Below are 14,275 nucleotides of genomic sequence, written 5' to 3'. Positions count from 1 at the left end.
ATCACTTCACTGATGACCGTGGAAATGGAAGAGGCCTATGCTAACAAAGGCACACAGGCTCCTTTCAGAACACACTAGCTTGTTTATTATGGCAGCAAACTGAGAATCGCCTTATTTCATTTTTAAAAGTTCATAAGGAATTACACTCCCCCACTACTTCTAAAGATTTCTAGATAATGATTTGCCTCCAAATCAGAGCAAGATTTCCAAACTATTAAAAAAAAAAACCCTATCATTCACATGTTAAGCAACAAAACTGAGAGTCAAATAAAGCCCAACGACATTCTTCACAGAAAAAACAGACTTACATTTCAGCATGTTAAATAAGCTAAAAGAAATATGGCTATAAACATTTACATGCTTGTAACAAATTACTGCGCAGAAGGTCAGAACACATCCCTAAAACACTGAAGCTGAGAGCAGGAATTTATTCCCGTGTGCACTCCCTGCTACCATCTCCACTCAAACCTCTTCAGCAGACGACCAACTATTTCACCGCTGTAACAAAATAAAAGCTGGAGGGATCCAAGTCGAAGACCTGCACTCAGAAGGAACAGGCAGAAAATTCACTCTGCGACGCAGGGTACGTGAAACAGCATCAAAAGGCCTGAAAACGCCTTTTGCTGTTATCTTGGAGAGAACCGTGGTTATGTAACTGAGAGTTACAGTTATGTAATTTAGCAACAGCAAATCACACCCGAGCAAGCGCCCTGCCTTCTGTGACGGAACCGCTCGGGGCGGCCGGGGGCAGGCCAGCGAACTCTTGCTTCACAGGACCCCAGCAGAACGCACAGCTCTGCCCCCCGCAGCACCTCGGCAGCTTCACTGCACGGCTACAGGCTCGGCAGGCAGCCGGCCCCCAGAGCAGCGGTCAGGGGTGTCTGAACCCGAAGTCCTGCCCCTAGAACGGAGTAAGGCCATGCCACGTCAGGGGCAGGTGGCAGCGAGGTAACAGCTCCACGGGACGGAGTTGGGGTGCTGGGACAGCAGGCTGAACGTCACTTGGTGCATCTGCAAGCCAGGTGCTGCGAGGAGAATCCCAGCCAGTTAGGAGGGGAGCCACGAGCACCGGGACAAACGGTGAGCGGTCAAACAGCGAGTCAACAAACGCAGGCCGTGGAATTGCCATCACTGGAGACCTTCCTGAGAAAACGGAACCTGAGCCACCCAATCTGACTTGGGAGTTTGCTCCCCTTGGTCAGCCTGGCCGCCCTCCAGGAGTCCTCTCCAATTTCTGTTACTCCACGGTGACGCTGAAGGTGCTCCTCTTTGCTCCACAACCACATGTATTTCCAAGACGCTTTGCAGAACTGTAGCTATGTTGATCCTCCAGGGAACCAGTGAAGTGACAACTTCTGCCCTCAGCCTTAGAGGAGGTACGGACTAGCATTTCAGATCTTCTAGGAAAACTCAGAGGAAAGACTTTGTCTACACAAAGGAATGTGCAGTCAGTGTGTTTGAACGGCTCTTTATTCTGCATCCAGGACACAAACTGGTGTAATTACCTTACGCCCTGGCCAGGCCGAGTATTCTCTGCTGAAGCAGAGAACTATGTTAGTTCATCACTTCTGCATATATACTGTCCTCCTCTGTATTTTGGTACCTTACTACACATCTCTGCATTCCTTCACTGTCAGTAAGGACCTGTATTATACCCTGCATTACAGGAAGACGTTACAACTGTGCTTTGGAAGTTGCCTGCCCTAGGGCAGGAACAGGGGAAACTCGGAAAGAATTGACAAATGATTATTTGATCTCATTTGTTTTCTACATTTTATTTTTAACTTTAGTACCAAAGGAAAATTCCAGTAAGAAACAAATTGGATCTTCTTCATGAAGAACCAAAATAAATGGGATTTTTGCTACTGAAGGGGCAGAGTGATTTTACATCCAAGATAACTTCCTAAAAGGTAAGAGAAAACTTTAAAGGCAAGACACTGGTGATTTCCATTTCTATTTCTGTAATTCTTTATAAAAACTGTACTTCACTTTTGTATTCTGCTCCTAGCATTGCAGTGTTGTGAATTTTTGTACCGCCTTTTAAATCTGTTTATACCTTCGAAATAATAGATAAAAAGATAAAAAGTAATTTTTATGCAAAAAATAAAAGCACAAAAATATATCCTATTTTTAAAGAAGTCTTTTAGATGCAGTGAAGTATTAAGAATAACAAATTTCGTCTCTTCCCCTTATTCAGTTTTGCAAGTCATGCTGATCCTTTACGATCTATAGAAAAACACATTGTAACGATCCTCCCCTGACTCTCCTTGGTCTCGCCAAGGAAAACCCATGTTAATGTCTTAGTAAAGTCAGATCAATTAAGGAATATATAACTCCCTTAAAAAAAAAAAAAATATATATATATCCTAAAACTCAACACAGGATTAAAAAGGTTTGAGCCATATACTTTACATCCCACCTGAGGCTAAAGTCTTACCATATTAACTGTTAAGAAACCAAACTTTCAAAGTAGTCAAGCAGTCAACTATTGCAAAGCAGTCAAGCAATCCATTTGTTGCTCCTGTTGAGATATACCAAAGGACGTTTAGACCGGCTTTTGTAAATGCTGCTCATAATCTCGCAAATTAAGTGAATGGTTAACTATGCACATGAAGATAGTCTTAGACTCCAAATGGATGAATTTAACACAGGTGGTTGCATGATTGCGCTTTTACTGCGAGGTACTGACAAAACATCCAAATTTCCGCTGGTGACCAAATTTAGCAACATTTTTATTCCAAATCTTCAGTGTAAATGGAAAAGACTTTATTACTAAAGATACTCTGGAGGGCCTTATCACGGTTGCGCTGCTGGCTCACACGGCTCTCACCCTTTGTCCCTCCCCTGCACCGCCTCAGCAGCCGCGGTGTTGACATAGCTGCAGCTACCACGGGCACGGCGAGCTGGGTCTGGGAACTGATCCCTGCTAAAAGCACCAGTGCCAAGGAGAAAGTTACAACTGCGAGCACTTTCCTGCTCTAGGTTACCACGCAGCTACATAAACAGTTGAACAAGCACAAGTGAAGCAGCGATACAAGGGCTGTATTCGCCAAGACCGCTGCCAAGAGAAACAAGGGTAAAATTACAGCCTAACCTGAACCTGCATGTACCTGTTCTTAACTCCCGGAGATGAATAAGCACATTGAAACAAACAGGGGCAGGGAGGCACCCGATGGCCTTACAGGAGTGAGACTGTGCTTCCAGTCTGTCGAGCAAGTTAGGTCTGCCACGATCGCTCTGCTGGGAGAACCTTCAAAATCACGTTTGTTTACTTTATTAGCATCCTTTCAAACTGATTTTATCAATTATTTTACAAGGTCTGCTGCAACCACGTCAGGAAGAGGTATGAGGGGCGAGAACGTTGCATTTTAACCCAGGATGGAGACCGCAGAACACAACCAGCAGTCGTCAGAGCAAGTTACAGAGCAGAGCGAACCTCCACAAGCACTACGTGACGCCACCAGAAACAATAACTCAAAGCAAAAATACTTCACGTTTTACTTGTCCTTATTTGCCTTGGTCCTCACTTGTGCGGGTACTTTTTGTTTGTTACTCTAGGAACAGGCTGTGGCTGAATAAGACCCATTGTTTTTCAGTAAGTCTGCAAACTGTGCAATTACCCAACTTAATCACCTTTTTTTTTTTCAAACTGAGCTCTGAACTTCATAAAAATCCTAACTAACATTACTATAAATCATGTTCTTAGACTTCAGCTTCCCAGACAATCCATGTCTTACTGTTTTGGATTTCTATTAAAATTATTTTTGCACAACATGAAATAAAGAATATTTAGCTCATTTTAAATTGACACATTTAGTAGGTCTGTATTCAGGAACACTTACAACACTTCTATCACAGTGGTCAAGAGGAACTAGCCTAAATATACACCAGGCTCTTATAAATGTGTATTACCAGCCACCAGTCTTTACATGAATGTCCACAATGACATTTTAATTTTTACTAATTTCCTCCTGTTACTTAGACGCACAACATGTTAGTGAAAACAGAAGCATATTATCTGAAGAAATAGAAGTTAATAGGTAATGGGAAGCAAATCAGATGTACTGGAACAGCATTTCCATGTCTGTCTCCAGCTTACATTGAACACTGCTGATGCTCATGTCTGACACTTTTTAGAAACAATGTAATGTAACTGAAAGGTTTGAGAATGCTGCAAAAAGGGTACAGACTTAAAAAAAAAAAAAAAAAAGGAAACAAATCCAAATAAAACCCTGAAAACACAAAAGGCCAGAGCCTGCGTGGAGTTCCTCTGACTCCTGCTGAGGTTTAAGCCACAGTTTGTAATAATCAAACAGTATTTTTAAGAAAATCTAGATTTTCCCAATGGAAATAAAACGAAGTTTATTCAAACTCCAAGTTTCACTTGGGGAGGAATTTTGTAAAGGACGTGCTCCTTTACACTCACTTTTTAAAAATGCTTTGGAATACGTGTGTTGGTGGCAGAAACAAGGAAAACAGCCTGAAAAATACTTCTGAGCAGGATAAAAATCCTGTATGTGACACAGACCCAAAGGAGGCAGCGGAGCAGGCGCACGCTGGGAGCACAGCACACCACCAGGCCTGGCGGCCGGGCCAGAGCCTCCTGCTCCAGGAGCAAAGTGCACCTCAGGGCTCGGTGTTCGCTCACAACCAGCGACTGTACAGGGCTAGCAAAAAAAAACAATGCTGTTACAGGCTGGAGGGGCTGAAGGAGCCACAGCACAGCCCTCCCCCGGCGGGGGGAGACGGCGCAGGGCCCTGGCCCTGGCCCTGGCCCTGGCCCCGGCCCCAGGCCGCGGGGGCAGAGGCAGGCCGGGTGCCACAAAGTGAGCACACGGACGCCGCACCCGGCGGGGCCCGCCCGCTTCCTGCCAAATAGTGAGCTACAGGAAGTGGGCCGGGGCGGACCGGGGCGAACACGGCGCGGCGGGGGGGGGGGAAGGGGGAAAGGGAAGGGGAAAGGGAAAAGGAGAGGAAGGGGAAGGCCCCGCAAAGGGTCGCGGCAGGCTAGAAAGCGAACGAGCGCCAGCACTAAGCGGGGAGCGAGTTTTGTGCCTCCCCGGCACAAAACACCTCCTGGTCTCCCCTCCTGGCGGTTCCCCCCTTGGCCAAAGGGGCTCAGATGATGGCCAGCACTGCGTGTCCGTCACGCGAAGCGGCGATGGAACAGCTGAGCCGTGCCTGTGGTCACGCAGACCGTGCTGCTGGCCGCTGCGCACAGCAGGCGTTACGGCAGCCCCGACAACAAGCGGCTAACTTCCCACCTGAACCCCCCTGCCCGTCACACAAACACAGCGAGCAGCAGCTGTGCTGTGTGGGGCAGGATCAGTAAAATCTGACCGATACCCCCAGCACGGCCTGCACAAAAGTCCCCTCCATCGGATAAAGCCACCTACCAGCACACGAAACTAGCCCGTCCAAAGTTAGTGTGAGAACCAAGGTGAGCTTGTTTAGCTCAAAAATCACGCTGCAGACACAAAAAGGAGAATCCAGGTAGCCCCTCACTCAAAAGTCAGGAATCCTACAAGGTACAGCTGAGGATCACCAAAAAGTCGCACTTACATGGTCTCTCCAGTCTTAGCAACATGACAAAGAAACTGATCCAGTATTGGACACACTTCCTTCTTCCCTCTCTTCTCAAAGTCTGTCGGCACGAGGATGACACAAGAAGAACAGAGAAAGAAAACAGAACAAAAAAAAATCACAGTTAAAAACCACAATAACTGCTTTAACAACTGGCACAACTCCCACCAAAATACCCCCACGTTTCACAACGCCAGCAGCTCCACCAACTCCCCAAGCCTGCACAGCGCTCGGCGTTCTCGTGAGGAGAAGCTGCGCGCATCCGAGCAGCAGAAGTTGGTCGGCAACTTCTCTGGAGCGGCCCCCGCGGAGAAGGAAGGGCCCCGGGTCTCCTCGGGGGGCTGCCGGCGAGGGGCGAGGGGCTGGGGGTGCCGAGGGGCTGCGCACAGGGACGGGGGGACGCAGGGCACGGCCCCAGGCGGGGGCAGCCCCGGGCCTGCCGGGGGGAGCCGCAACGGGCCCCCGGCCTCCCCCTGCTGCCGCTCGCCCCTCGCACAGCCCGGGGGGCTTCGTGGGGGGCTCCAGGGCAGGATATCGGCCCCCCCCTTCCCCACAGGCCGCCCCTGGGCTCCCGTCTCCCCCCCCCCAGGAGCAGCCCCCGGCCCTCACCCCGGGGAAGGGGAGAAGGCGCAGGGGCTCCCCCGGGGCTCAGCTCCCGCCTCCCGTCACCGTGAGGACCCCGCTCCGCCCGCCCCAAGCCCCGGCGGCACCTTTGAGAGCCTCCTGCAGCCTCTCGACATCCATGATCCGCGCTGGGCTTCTCCCCGGCCGCGCTCGGCGCCGCTGCCCTCCGGCGGCCCCGCCGCACCCCGCGCAGGAGCCGGGTCTCTCACACGGCCTTACACACGCTCGCACACCCGCACACACACACACACTCCCCCGCCCTTACACACCCGCACACACACACACACACACAGAGAGAGAACCCGGGCTCAGCAAGCCTCCAACATGGCGCCCGGGCCGTCCCCGTGCGCGGCCCCGCCAGCCCGCCCTCCTCCTCCTCCTCCTCCTCCTCCTCCTCCTCCTCCTCCCGCCGCCAGGCGGGGCCGCCGCGGCCCTGAGGGAGGGAACCGGCTCCCGGCCGGCCTCGCCTCACGCCGGTGCCCTGCCGGGGGCTCCTCCTTCGTCCTCACCGAGGCCGAGGCCCCCCCCCGCGGGCGGAGGGAGCCCTGCGGGAGGCCGGGGGCTGCGGGCGGCTGCCTCCAGCCCCGGGGCTGGGGTGAGGCCGGTGGGGAGCGGGGCTGTGCCAGGAGGGAAAGGGGAAAACTCATTTTTGAAAAAAAAAAAAAAAAAAAAAGTTGTAAGTAAGGTAGCCAAAGAGCAATGCCGGCTGTTTTTCTAGGCGTACGGCAGCTGGGGTGGTTTGCTGTGAGGTAAAATCCTGGTACAGAGCTGGGCTGGGTCCGGGGGCACAGAGGTTTCCTGCTCCAACCCCACAGCCTCAACCCAAAGGGATCCTAATGCCCAAGGGGCTCCCAAAGCCTGAAGGGGTCCCCATGTTGTCTCTAGGTCAAGGCCTGTGCCACCTTCTCCTCCCTTTCAGGTGCAGCACAACAACGAGGCAGAAAGCCTCTGACACAGCTGCCCTGGGTGGAAACGCAGCTAGCATCCATCACAGCACGATGACCTGGCTCAGGAACCACCACAAGGGCTAAAAGCCCATGGCAAGCACAGCCCTGCTGCGAGCAACTTTCTGTGATGCCTTGTCTTGATTTCAGCATGCAGGAATGAGCACAGATGTGGAATGAGTGGTCTCTGCTGGCAATTTCATCATATAGAAGCATACATTAAGAGTATGCCTTCTAAAATCAAGAACCTTTCAGGTCTCTTTGACTGTAGGAAGCCTACATAAAATACTAATCCAAGTTATTTATGGTTTCATACTCACAACTGGGCTGTACAAAATCCTTGGTTCATACTATTGTGAAAACACACATACCTTACAAAAAGTTTGGGGCTCTTGGTGAAGGCTTTGGTCAGGCAGAGGGGAGTTACTGCAGTCCCCTGGGCCTCTGGCCCAAAGGACGGAGAAGCAGCAGCAGTGGAACAAGCCAGCCGCAGGGGATGGGCCCTATCGCTCGAGGCACCTCGAGGAGCATGGAGCTGCTGCCCTTGAGCACTGTGCTGCCACAGGGAGCTTAGGAAAAGTCTCTTCTATTGACTCCAAAAATGGCTTGGGGTAGGTACGGATAGGTCAGATTTAGTATTTCGGGGCTCTCTCTGACCAACATGCCATAGCTCAAAGCTTTCTAAAGCGCTGCTTTCAAGCCCTAAGTGTTTTACAAAGGAATTGTCCCTTTGATGCCATGGATCAATTGTCAGCTTCTAAAAAGGAAAATGGTATTCCCCACTGGACGTCAATTACATGAAAAGTCCCAACAATACTTAAGATTTGGCACTTTTACTTACTTTTATGTCCGTTGTGTTGCCTATTTCCCTAGCAGCCAGGCAGCATCATTAACTAACTCTGTTAAGCAAACAAATGATCAGAGACAAAGATATGACTGAAACCCTAGGCCAGACAAACAAACAGCACACTGCATGAGATGGCATTAAAACCATATTGAATTTAGCTGTCATTTTTCTTCTGACCACTTTGCTCATCACAGAGATACAATGAAAGAATTAGTAAGGGCAGAGTTAGGGAGAAGGCAAATGAACCTAGAGTTGTTTGTCCCTAAGTTAGCCAACAAGGATACTGTTACCAGTTTTATTATTGGCTATCTTGCCCTTGCAGCTCTTCTACTGTGACTCCTTCTGCGTCATACCCTCGGTGGTATGCTCGCCTTTCCAGCGTTAGAAGTCTCTGTCAACTGAAACTACATTAATCTGCTTTGATACTTAGACAATAATATCCTCCCTACAGTATTAACAACATTCTCCCCTAAAACATCAGTTGGTACTCCACATGGTAAGCAAGTGAAAAATCTCTTCAACATGGAAAATGCTGCGTTGAGAAGAGTTGACAGGACAGGGGAAGGTTTCAAAGCAAATACTGGATATTGGCCTGAAAAACAGAAGTGCTAATTGCACGCAGGTACACTGATGATAGAAAAGGACAATACAACTCAGATTACAAGTTACTCTATGCTCTTTTTGTTGAGGTCCCCTTTATTTTAAAAGAGGTGTCAAAGTCCAATTAAAGCAGCAAAAATAACAGCTTACCTTTGCAACCTTAACTACAACAAAAGAGTGGAGAACATACCTTTCCTAAAACACAGCTTCTCTTAAATAACTTCTACACCCCAGCTGACCGCAGTTCCGCTCAGATACCACATCAGCTCACATCCACAGCCCGGCTTGCTCTCTGTAATAATTCTTGGAGGTGGTCACGTGCTCTCAATTTTCAGTTTTTCCCAAGAAACTGCATTTCCCAGCATGATTGCTCTTAAAGAATTCCACCAGCCAAAACAAGCCTAGAGAGGCATAAACATACATTTTAAAGACCAGTGCACTTCTACAACCTACTTAAAAACCCTAGGATACAAATTAGAGTGTCCTAAACTGGTAAAACATTGCATTTCTTCACTAAAGTTGAAAAAAAACTTTTATCTAAATTCTTGTTCTATGTTCTGCACAGGAACATGGAACTAAGTACTAATTTTGTAATAGAATAAAACACACTCGACCTATTTACTAAGCACTTTAGAGTTACTTCTTTGCACGCAGAAAGTAAAAAGCAGTAGCAGAACGTTTGATTCTAATGCTGCACAATGTGGTAGGCATGCTTGCAGCCCTCCAACTTTCTGTGCCACTGCTGTCAAGTTATGAATTTCATTGGCACTGCGCTGTAACAGATGCTGCTCTGAGGATAGGTAAAGCCAACAGGGGCCACCACGCTCAGATCTTGTCTCTAAAAGTGAGATACAAGTTAATATAATACTTTTGGCAGGATTCAAGCAATAGGGAAAAAGTACCTCTGGTTTCACTCCAATCCTTTTAACTTCTGTTTTGAAAAAAGTGGACTTGTATTATAAGAGCGTAGCACTTACATGTCATATAATTTTATTTAATAGCAAGGTACATTAAATAAGATGTTGGGGAATGACACTGAAGGAAGATCTTTATTTCATAGTGCGAGAGAATCCCAAGAGTCAAACCAACTGTATGCTAACACTGACTCCTCATTATCAATGAACTTCCTTTCCACTTGCTCAGACTAGAAAGCAAATCTATTCTAGTTCCAAATCTATTTTTACCAAGTAAGAATGACAACATTTTGTATTTTCGCAGATACGTAAGTGACACATAAGGAACACTGAACGATGGCCTGCCATTTAGGCAGTAGCTCCATTCAATAAGCTTAATTAAACCACTGCCGTTGGTGAGATCATGCCCGCTTCCTTACTGTTAGCCAGACAAAACCAAATTTTTTGGAAGACTGACAAAATGTGCTGGTTACAAGTATCTTTGGACTGAAAGCAATTTTTATTAAAATGACAAAGCATAGACATTTGACTAGATTAGGCCCTCTTCAGAATCATTTAAAAAGTTGACTATGTTCTGAAGATACCAGTAGACTGTGGAAAGCAATGCTTATTAAGATCTGGAAAAACAGTTTATGGAGAAATTTCAGTTATACAGTTCAATATGCCTTTGAATCCTTGCAGGCACTGCCACAACAGAAAATGTCTAATTTCTGTCATTTTTTTTTTTTAGTCCTCTTTTCCATACTGCTCACTGATATAGAATGTGTACATAAATCTATAAAAACTTGCTTTTTCAGTGCAAAGGGTATTTCAAAGAGACAGCAATCTTTCATTTTTAAAAGTGTCATTCCCCAACTTGTAGAAAATAAATAGTAAAGCCATATTCCCTGTCGTTTCTCCTCCTTCCTCTTACCACAGGAACAGTAAGAGAAAATGCTTTCTGTTTTTCAGCCCTCTCCTCCTTCCTTCCTCCACTAGAATTAATAAAAGACCGTTTTTTCAAAGTATATACTTCCAACAGCTTTTTGTTTCCTATAGGAAAGACATTTTCATTGAAATAGATTTTTTTTAGAAACAAAAAATAAAAACATTGAACTATGGCATCAAGAAGTCTTGGAAATTTAACCACAGACTTGCAAATTAAATGAAAACACTGTGGGTTTTTTGTTTGTTTTGTGTTTCAGGGAAAATGTTTAAAGATACACAAATAGTGTCTACCTCTTTCTTAGAGGACAATCATTTCCTCTGGAGCAGGAACAAAATAAAAACCATAATTATTTCTCTGGAAATAAGGCAGAGAGAGCACACAAATGACTTTGCATGTTTGGGTGGTAACAAAGATTATTTCAAATGCATTTTAGGATGAAGCTCACATTAGGGGAGGCCTGCATGTTTTGAAACCCACATCCCCACAGCTAACTGAAAAATATTTCGATTCACAGCAATTCATTATTTCCCTTCTATTTTCAAAGGAGAAACATTTAAATATAATCCTGGAAGACAAAAAAAACTTGTGTGTGGTTTCATCATTAATACATTGTGTGATCTCAACCAAATGAGTTAGGCAATCATACCTGAGTTTCTTCATTAATGAAACAGAAATGTTAATTACTCTTTGAAAGGTATTTGGCACGCCTTGTAATAAAGCATACACAGAGAGCACGATTTCATTTTGTGTAAATCCCCAATGCTGCTTGTGGAGTATTTACTGAGAATCAACAATGAAAAAACGTTAGCAAAGGAGATGTGGTGCTTTTAAACTTATAACAAAAGAATGATGAGAAATCATTTTCCAATCCAGATTTTTTCTTTTGGCACTAAGTTTATATAAAGCCTATTTTAGATTTATTTATTTATTTATTTAGAATTTTTAGAGAGCAGGACCGGGTCTAATATCTTAGCGATATGAATCCAGTTCTGCCTGATGCAGTTGGACAAATCTCATTTAAAAATAAAAAATAAAAAAAACCTTACACTTGAGAAGCTCAGATCAAGCATTGATTTGATAAGAATTATGTTCATACTCATCAGTACTGAAGGAAGAGAGACGTAACATACAAATTATATGGCATTATCATGTGCTTCCACGTTCTCATCTTCCTAAAATACCAACAGAAATTAGAACAAACTGGAAACCAAGTTACAGCAACATAACCGTGACACACTATGCAGACAAAAGACAGAAGCCAATGTTGCCAGTTCTGATGGATCTTTAAGAGATTAACGCGCACTCCCCAAAAAGAGCATTCTTGCATTTCCAGTTCTTTCCTTTGCACTGAGCCAGCTGAAAACTATTCCTTTTGCAAGGTTAACTCAACACCATCAGCAGCTCTCGTGCAGCAGCGTGGCCGGACTGCTAACACCGGGGAAGCAGCAGCGGCACTCGGGGGAAGAAGGGGAAGGGAGGATTACTGCCCGCGGCAGCAGCAGGGGCTCAGGTGCGCTGCTTTTCCTCACTGCCCTGGAAGGTCTTTCCAACAACCAAAACCTGATTCTTGAGCTTTAGGTCTCTAACAGTCCTGAAAATTTCCACGGAATTATACAGCATCAAAGCCCTGGGCACAGATCAATAGCTGTAATGCTGAATGCAACAACGTAAGACGTACGATCAGCAGATACCTTTACTTTCAGTAATGAAGCTTACATTAGGTATCTAGAGATTCCTGACCGAACCTGGCTTAATTTCATTCACTGATGTGTGACAGCAATTTGTAAGGTTTTTTAACTCAGTTTGAACCGAAATTGATTAGCACGCTTTGAAATAATCTGTAGCAATTCAATATCAAGTGCAATGCAGCAGAATATGAAGAGTGAGCCTAAGAAAATCTGAAGAACCCTGTTTCAAGACCCACTTAAGATCTTCAGAAAAGAATTATATATCAATATACATCATAGGATTTACATGAGGAGGTTAGGGTTTGGGTGTTTTTATTAAGTTAATAGTTGCAGGAACACCAGCACGATACAAAAAAAAAAAAAAAGACACTAAAAAGTTGTGTATTTATTATTTAATTTAAAAGTACTTCATAGCCACTTCAAGACAAATCACATCCCTCCTCTGAGGAAATCGCTGAAGATCATTTAATAGATCCGGAAGGCCTGGGAATATCAAAAGATGAGAATAGCTCAGTTGGGGTGCCTGAAATCTAGAAAAGGCTGAAAACAAAAACTGTATTTGTGGGAGTTGGGTTTTTATGTTAAAAGTACCAACAGCAAGATGAAAAAAGAAAAAAAAAGCTACATTTGGTAAATATTCCAGGCTTTAGCAAAGTTAGCCACTGGCCCCAAAACTAACTCGGATCAAGTCCCCCTGATTCTCTGGAACTATGAGAGCCTGCGGCAACTCAGGGCCAGTGTAGTACTCATTCCAAGCTGCCTTTCTCATACCTTCCTCCCAGTACACCCCTAGGACACGAGGCTGCTTTTACACCACCCCACAAACTAACAGATCGTTCAGATTACCAGCAGACTTGTTTTTTCACCTGGAGCCTAAGGTGTGAGGAAGCTGGTATTCAAAACAACCTGCCCTTCAGAAGAGCCAAGCAGAACAGGAAGGAGATCTTTGAAAAGCGCGTACACCAAGAAGGCACCAGCTTTGTACAACCCGAACCAGTAGAGCAGGTAATTAGAAGGCCTCAGGAACAACAAAGGATTCAGGAACAGCCTCCCTTTCATGGAAAGACATTTCTGCAGGAGCAGATCAATCAATGACCCTTTTTTTAAAAAAAAAAGTTTGTCTTTTAAAAAAGTGCATCATTTATGACCAAAATATTTTGGTTTTCAGACATTTTTGGACTATACTATAATCTTTACAAAATAACATAAGCAATTATGGTGTATTTATAGAAATATAAAAGCAAAATGTTTTACCTCCAAACATTAACCAAGTGCTTTGTTAATCTTAAACGATGATTCTTGTTTTGTCTCAATTTTTGTTTTCACTTCAAAGGAGGTGTTGACAGGTTGTTTTTTATTCCAGTCCAGAATGAAAGCAAAATTTCCAAACATTGCTGTGTCTTTTGAAGCACAAACAATTCCTTATCTCACAGCAACTACCGGTCTTTAGGAGGCTGTAGTCCTCGTAGATCCCAGTACAGACAGGCATTTGCCACAAGAGCCCAGCATTGGAACGCTTCCAGCCTCCCTGGGGGCTCCCTGTAGCTGTGCTGTCCCATCTAGATGGGTCCGTGGTGTCTATTTGCCAGGAAAATATTTGACTATATCCGACAGAAAGGTGCAAAACATTCTCTGAGAGTTAGCTTCTTCATGGTTACAGGTGCCTGATCATTAGGAGAGGAATCTCTTCCTGAAGCACTGGGAAGGAAACCACTTGAAATTAAATGATCAATGGTTTGTGTTAAAGCTGATAATATGTCAAGATTTACTGCAGTATGAAAGTCCCACTTTTTTTTTTTCCATTACTGGTACTTCATTCTCAGCTATAAATGTCACAGACATGCAGAGTTATCTCTACTAGGATCATACTTACAACGATGAACGTAAAATCTTATTTGAGCTCCATTTATACTCAGCGCTCCATGTGAACACGACGGGGATGTCTCCTAGCGTCAGTCGTGGCTGCAGCCAACAAGGTTCATACTGATCTAACAGACCCAGCAGGATGGCAATGAGGACATGGAAATCACGGTTCAGGTCCCTTCCTCTGAATCACCAGCAAGGGCTAAATGCCCATCTGGTTTGTTGTCGTGCCCCTCTTACTTCTGCCCGCCCTGTATTTAGGAAATTTTGGGCATGTTCTCCCC

General features: G+C 45.4%; 1 protein-coding gene across 3 annotated transcripts in view; it reads right to left on the bottom strand.

Moving 5' to 3' along the window:
- Nucleotides 1–6,618, bottom strand: part of PPP4R2 (protein phosphatase 4 regulatory subunit 2) — a 28,675-nt gene extending 22,057 nt beyond the window's left edge. Inside the window, exons 1-2 of one of the 3 annotated variants that reach the window (XM_083795096.1) lie at nucleotides 6,294–6,618; nucleotides 5,563–5,644 (exon numbers count right to left, since the gene is read on the bottom strand). In XM_083795096.1, coding sequence (XP_083651222.1) covers nucleotides 5,563–5,644; nucleotides 6,294–6,327 — 116 coding nt within the window. In that variant the 5' untranslated portion in view covers nucleotides 6,328–6,618. Of the gene's footprint in view, nucleotides 1–5,562; nucleotides 5,645–5,808; nucleotides 5,861–6,192; nucleotides 6,243–6,293 lie in introns of those variants that run through there. The other 2 variants (XM_083795097.1, XM_083795095.1) reach the window with 2 other exon arrangements.
- Between the last annotated feature and the right edge of the window lie 7,657 nt (nucleotides 6,619–14,275).

The sequence above is a fragment of the Anser anser genome (assembly GCF_964211835.1).
Source record: "Anser anser genome assembly, chromosome: 12".
Classification (NCBI taxonomy): domain Eukaryota; kingdom Metazoa; phylum Chordata; class Aves; order Anseriformes; family Anatidae; genus Anser; species Anser anser.
The sequence above is the reverse complement of the archived record's forward strand: the minus strand, read 5'-3'. Positions and strand labels throughout refer to the sequence as shown.